The sequence below is a fragment of the Littorina saxatilis genome, linkage group LG7 (genome assembly GCF_037325665.1).
Source record: "Littorina saxatilis isolate snail1 linkage group LG7, US_GU_Lsax_2.0, whole genome shotgun sequence".
Lineage (NCBI taxonomy): Eukaryota > Metazoa > Mollusca > Gastropoda > Littorinimorpha > Littorinidae > Littorina > Littorina saxatilis.
Window position 1 is genome coordinate 57,764,680 of NC_090251.1, and position 7,500 is coordinate 57,772,179.

The 7,500-nt window shown below is 41.8% G+C and overlaps 1 protein-coding gene across 1 annotated transcript in view; it reads left to right on the forward strand.

Annotated features, from left to right (window-relative positions):
- The window catches only part of LOC138971894 (uncharacterized), an 81,972-nt gene that overhangs the window by 15,138 nt on the left and 59,334 nt on the right, over positions 1 to 7,500 (forward strand). Inside the window, exons 2-3 of the mRNA XM_070344731.1 lie at positions 1,847 to 2,003; positions 3,198 to 3,346. Of these exons, the coding sequence (XP_070200832.1) occupies positions 1,847 to 2,003; positions 3,198 to 3,346 (306 nt within the window). The remainder of the gene's footprint in view (positions 1 to 1,846; positions 2,004 to 3,197; positions 3,347 to 7,500) is intronic.

A 7,500-nucleotide genomic window follows, 5' to 3' on the forward strand; every position in this document is an offset into this window, starting at 1 on the left:
ACGATTCTATTGTGGATATGTAAAGAAATCAACAATCAAAATGATAACACGTTTCACTCTTTTCTTTCTTATGTCCTTCATTCCTTTATATCCTGGGCAGAGTTGGACATTTTGGGTGACATCTTTTCTTCAAAGCCACTCTGGCTTTCAAAGTAACCTATTCCGGCCTCAAAGCGCCCCCTCTTCCCAGAATGCAACCAGGCTGTTGGTGTGGGTATGTGTCCAAGTGGAGGGATGCTCCATCCCCTGTAAGAGTCTGGCCAGACGGGAGTAAGCTCCATTCCCTGTAAGAGTCTGGCCAGACGGGAGAGAAATTCAAGTTTTACGCCCTTACGGCAAAGCCATTAGGGGCACGTTCCCGGATTTGTCCCCGACTTAAGATGAGATACACAAGTTTATGCGTGTTTAGGGGGTATCAGCCATCTGCACTTATGGCAGAATGACCGAGGTCTTTTACGTGCCACTGTGGCACGGACACGGTGGTGGGACATGGATATCGTCTCTGGGTCTGCACATAAAGTTGACCCGTGTCCGTCCCGGCCCGGATTCGAACCCGCGACCCTGGGATCACAAGTTGAGTGCTCTACCCCCTGAGCTACCCGGCCCCCTGGCAAACGGAGTCAACGTTGTCAAAGGAAGAGCTAAAAGTACGCCTACAGTACCATGACAACGGTGTAGACTTCTTTAAACTGTTTGATTGTTGGCCTTTTAGTCAGCCATGCGTCGCAGTATATTTTTCACGGTCGGATGGGCAAGCTTTTAGTTAGAGACACATGTCCTTCACGGCGACTGGGCTTGTTAGGAGGGCCAGATAAAATCACACGGGGTTGAAAGGTGGTGGCAATGGTGCGGGGTTGTGGCTGGTACAGACAGGCAAACTTGCTGTTGACATAAGTAAGCGAAACTGGTCCTTTGGTGTGTGTGTGTGGGGGGTGGGGACGGGGGGTGTGTATTTGTTTCTATAATTGTGTGTGTGAGTGCGTGTGCGTGCGTGCGTATGTGTGTATGTGTGTGTGTTCCCCATTCTTCTGGCCAAATAACTTATAGGGTGAGGTGACACCGTCAGTGATGACACGGAGGGTATACTGTCAGCCTGTGTTATTACCTCAGTGTGCGCACTTCAGGGAGCTCGTTATTCGATCTAGGATACCTTCCTTATTGTTGCTGTTGGTGGTAGCGGTGGTGGTTTGTGTAATTGTGTAATTGCGACAATGACATGTTTTCTTACCCCAGTGGATACACGGCCTGCCCCGGTCTGAAGAAAGGATTTTATATGAAAACCATTCCATATAAAGACCATTCCATATAAAGACCATTCCATATAAAGACCATTCCATATAAAGACCATTCCATATAAAGACCATTCCATATAAAGACCATTCCATATAAAGACCATTCCATATAAAGACCATTCCTTCACAGAGACACTTCAATTTCCACTCTCATTTTGCAGCTGGTGATCAAGTGGTCTTATGCATCACATGCATCACGTGCATCACTAGATTATATACTTACTCTCATGACACTCATATGTATTATATGTCTTTCGTACTTGTATTCTTCTTCTCAGCTCAGAATAGCTTTGTATGAGTGATAACATGTGAATTATTGTTAACTAAATATCTCCTTAACTAGCAATACTTTTACCACGTACAACTCTACTCTCGCCTCCAAGTGTATGTGGGAGTCGCAGCCCTGTAACGCAGAAGAGGAAGAAGTTTGCCTTACTGTTTCGAAAGGGGAGCAACTCTTTCAGGGGCAATGAAACCCCGACAGAGTTATTTCCAGAATTCGTCTATTAGTCAAACACTTTTTTCGTTAATACATTTGACATTTCTGTTGACAGCCATATCGCGGGCAGAGGGGCAGTACATCCATTTCAACTTGACGGACGGCGACTGCAGCGAGAACTCCACGGTGGCGTCACAATGCAGCTCTGCTTACCAGAACGCGATCGGTCTCGCCAGTACCTTTGACTACTACACCATAGAGCTGGATTGCATGTGAGTGGTTTGGGATGGGAGTTGGTGCATGGTGGTGATTGTTCAACTACTACACCATAGAGCTGGATTGCATGTGAGTGGTTTGGGATGGGAGTTGGTGCATGGTGGTGGTTTGTGGTGGTGATACGTAGTTCAAATTCTACTTACACCTTATAGCTAGATTTGGGGTGAGATTTTGTTGGTGGTGGCGGGTTTTGGTAGTGGTAATTGTAGAGGGGGCATGGTAGCCCAGTTGGCAGAGCTCTGGTCGTATGATCTTCAGCACAGGTGGTAGAGCTCTGGTCGTATGATCTTCAGCACAGGTGGTAGAGCTCTGGTCGTATGATCTTCAGCACAGGTGGTAGAGCTCTGGTCGTATGATCTTCAGCACAGTTGGTAGAGCTCTGGTCGTATGATCTTCAGCACAGGTGGTAGAGCTCTGGTCGTATGATCTTCAGCACAGGTGGTAGAGCTCTGGTCGTATGATCTTCAGCACAGTTGGTAGAGCTCTCGTCGTATGATCTTCAGGACAGTTGGTAGAGCTCTGGTCGTATGATCTTCAGGACAGGTGGTAGAGCTCTGGTCGTATGATCTTCAGGACAGTTGGTAGAGCTCTGGTCGTATGATCTTCAGCACAGTTGGTAGAGCTCTGGTCGTATGATCTTCAGCACAGTTGGTAGAGCTCTGGTCGTATGATCTTCAGCACAGGTGGTAGAGCTCTGGTCGTATGATCTTCAGGACATGACGTGCACGGGTCAACTTTATGTGCAGAGACATCTTGCTGTCTACAAGACAATCCATGGTCTGCCGCCGTTTTTGTTTTTGTATTATGTTGTGTTATTGTTGTTGGTGTTGTTGTTTTTGTTGTTGTCGTCGCTGTCGGCAGTGCCGTTGTCGTTGTTGTTTTTGATGTTAACGCTTTGACACAATCACCATACAAAGGCTGCTTTCGCGAACATTTGTTTTAATATTTGATCATATGGTGCGCAATTTAATGGCTAAGCATAGACGGCTGTTTATGATATATTAAACATATACAGATTTTGTTGAAACTGTATTATCTTCAATTGTAGTTATTTATCTCTGTTGGTGTTGAGGGTCAGTCAGTTCAATAAGACCTGTTGACATCTGTATGCTGTGCCCAAGGACGTGGTAAGAAGAATGTGTGTTTTTCTTCTCAAAATGGTGACCTTGATGACGTCATTGTGTCCTCAGCCTGATGACGGAGACGATCGCGTGCATAGAGACGGCGCTGTGTCACTGTGACTTCAGTAGCGACCACCCCCAGCTAGAGGCCGGCTACCGGACCGCCATGATTCTCTACCACTACTTCAACAACCTAACACAGTGCAGCAACGAGACGTGTAAGTAGGGCTGGTCTGTTCCTTATTGCTGGACTTGCCATTCACAGCACTTTTGTTCCATTCACAGCACTTTTGTTCCATTCACAGCACTTTTGTTCCATTCACAGCACTTTTGTTCCATTCACAGCACTATTGTTCCATTCACAGCACTTTTGTTCCATTCACAGCACTTTTGTTCCATTCACAGCACTTTTGTTCCATTCACAGCACTATTGTTCCATTCACAGCACTTTTGTTCCATTCACAGCACTATTGTTCCATTCACAGCACTATTGTTCCATTCACAGCACTATTGTTCCATTCACAGCACTATTGTTCCATTCACAGCACTTTTGTTCCATTCACAGCACTTTTGTTCCATTCACAGCACTATTGTTCCATTCACAGCACTTTTGTTCCATTCACAGCACTTTTGTTCCATTCACAGCACTATTGTTCCATTCACAGCACTTTTGTTCCATTCACATCACTATTGTTCCATTCACAGCACTATTGTTCCATTCACAGCACTTTTGTTCCATTCACAGCACTTTTGTTCCATTCACAGCACTTTTGTTCCATTCACAGCACTATTGTTCCATTCACAGCACTATTGTTCCATTCACAGCACTTTTGTTCCATTCACAGCACTTTTGTTCCATTCACAGCACTTTTGTTCCATTCACAGCACTATTGTTCCATTCACAGCACTATTGTTCCATTCACAACACTATTGTTCCATTCACAGCACTATTGTTCCATTCACAGCACTTTTGTTCCATTCACAGCACTATTGTTCCATTCACAGCACTATTGTTCCATTCACAGCACTATTGTTCCATTCACAGCACTATTGTTCCATTCACAGCACTATTGTTCCATTCACAGCACTTTTGTTCCATTCACAGCACTTTTGTTCCATTCACAGCACTTTTGTTCCATTCACAGCACTTTTGTTCCATTTTTGGAGACTTTCAAACAAATAATGCTTACAAAAACACACACCTACACGCATAAATAAGTAACACAATATAACTCTGCTACTATTGCTGTTTTGGTTTAAACAAGTTTATTTTACTATTACCGCATACATGAAATAAGGAACATGGAGCACAACAAGCTAGGCTTATAAGCGTACTCTTAAAAGCAAATGAAATTTGGCGGACGATTTTAATATAACAAATTTGAAATAATGTCAAAATAATAATGGTAAATTATGGTAGACAAACATGTAACAATAAAAGGAAAAAAACAAAGGAAACAAAAACCCAATGCTAAACTAACAACAGTACTCACACGCGCTCGCACACTCACTCGCACACACACGCATACAATGACTTCCACATGGTTGAAAATAGAATACTACCAGAACAAGGAAATGTAAACAGTACTGCACATGGTCGTTTCGAACATGGATGAGATAAATGCATTCATTATTCAAAACGTTTGCTTAATAAGATAAACCTGAATAACTGGTCAAATATCAATGCATTTTCGCTGTCTGACTTGTCTCTATTGCCATACAGAAAATCATCAGCGGTTAGCAAATCATAGTTGGGCAGTGTTGACAAGGTGACTTCACGTATTTGAAGAGATAAGGGGCAATGAAAAATATAGTGCTCCGCATTTTCAACACGATAACCACAAGTGCATGACGGGTCGGGAATTAAATGTCTGTCAAATAGATCACTATTTAGATTGCTGATCCTCAATCTCAGTCTGCAATGGATAATTTCTGATTTTCGATCAGATGTGTATCTATACGAGGGAACAACAGAATCATCAGAACTAATACGTTTTTTAAATAACCCAATAGAATCAAGTTGTTTTACAGTATCTGGAAGCTCATTCCACAGGGAAGTCGAAGACAGAAAAAATGACTTTTTATACAATTCAGTTCGAGAGAGGGGAGTCTGTCTGTCAAGTGGTCTTCGTCTATGGTAAGGGTTCACAGAAGCAACGAGAGGAGGCAGACGTTCTAGTAAGTATGGTGGCACGCGTGCATTAACTAATTTGAAATACAAAATCAATTTGTGTCTTTTTCGCCTCTCCTTCAGTGTTGTAAATCCTGATTCATCGTACAATTTTTGGTGACTCGTGCCACGAACTGCACCTATAATGGTTCTTATGGCATCAAGATGCAAGTTTTCTAATAAAGTAGCTAATCTGTCAGAACAGTTATCCCAAATGACGTCAGAAAAATCAAAATGGGGAATAATAAAAGATTTATACATAAGTTCAAGTGCCTTTCGGCTAAGGCGATACTTATAGGACCGAAAACATGAGAGAAGAACACGTACTTTAGATATAATTGACTGAACATGTGATTCCCATTTGCAGTCGCTCTGAATCAGTACACCAAGATGTTTGTGAACGTGGTTTTCTCTCAGAATTGTTCCATCAAATACAAGAGGAAGGGTTTCAGGCATTCTATTTCCAGAAAAGGTCATCAAATCTGTTTTTAAATTATTGAAATTAACTTTCCATTTTTCCGCCCAGTGTGCAATTTTGGCTAAGTCTGCATTTAAGATCTGTGTCCGCGTGTTTGCATCATTTAGAGATAAATACAAACTGGTATCATCAGCAAAAAGTTTAATGACAGATTCGATATTAATGACAATATCGTTAATGTACACAAGGAACAACAAGGGCCCCAGAACAGAACCTTGGGGAACACCTGAACAAACACGTCCGTATGTCGATTTCCTGCCTTGGATAACAACGGCTTGTAACCTGCCTGTCAAATAATCTTCAAACCATTTTAATAAAACACCTCTTATGCCTATAGCATATAATTTATGCAACAGACCCTTGTGCCACACTCTATCGAAGGCTTTTGATATATCACAGAAAACAGCCTGAGTCGTCAACTGCTTATCTAAGGATTGACAAAAATCGTCATACATACTCAACAACTGGAAACTAGTTGAATCACCAGGAATAAACCCTGACTGAGAAACCGTTAATAAATCATTCTCTGTGAGATATCGAAAAACATGGGCTTGAACACATTTTTCCAATACTTTTCCAATGCAACTGAGTAATGAAATCGGACGATAGTTACTGCAGTGTTCTTTTTCACCTTTCTTATAAATGGGATTCACATGAGCTACTTTCCAAATTTTCGGAAACTTTCCCTCAGCCAACGATCTCTGGAAAAGGGTTACAAGCGGATTTGAAATAATACAAGCAGCAAGTTTAAGAAGTTTATTGTGAACCAAATCAGGACCTACTGCTTTCCTAACATCGAGGTTGTTTAGAACAGCGTACACCATTTCGGTAGTTATCACGAGAGGACTAATGGAAATGGGCTCTTCTTCAACTGGTGGAACGTCATCATCATGACCTTGTATATGCGACTGTCGTAGAAATGCTTCATTAAAAACCTCGGCTTTGTCCTCTGCAGAGTAATACACAATTCCATTGCTTTCAATGGGCGGAATCTCATTTGTACTCATTCCTTTCTTTTTCAAAAAAGAGTTGACTACCTTCCACCAGTCTTTATTGTCAAAATTATGAGGTGACAATATTCTATTTTCTAGTTCCCTAATGTGCTCTTCTTTCCTTTTTCTTATAACATCAGTCAAATTATTTCTCAACCGTCGGAAAAGAGACCAGCACCATACAGTATCCAGACGTTTGGCTAATGCGTGAATATATTGCTTTTTCCTAATCAACTTTTTGATTTCCTCGGTGATCCATACAGCATCGTGTCCGTTCATTGTCACTACTACCTTTACAGGCATACATTCTTTAGCTATCATCATTAACTTATCGGAAAACATTTCAGCGGCGTCATCAATGGATTCTAAATCGACTATATTATTCCAATCTACACTTTCCATATCTTGCAACAACTTGTCAACATCGATTTTGGAATAATTATATAGTGTTCGTTTGAATGAACCACCCGACGGTAAGTCATAATTCAAATATACAAAAGGACACGAGTGGTCACTGCATACAGGTGGTAGAACACCAACTCTTTTTACCAAGTTAGGACACGGAGTTAATACCAGATCGATTATAGTTGACGAGGTATCGGTTATTCGAGTGGGTTCTGATATCAACTGAGATAAACTGTTTGTGTTCATTAATTCCCGCAGATGAAACGGGGGGTTAACAGTACAATCAGCGTTGAGATCACCAAAGATAATAAACTTATGTGGGGTATT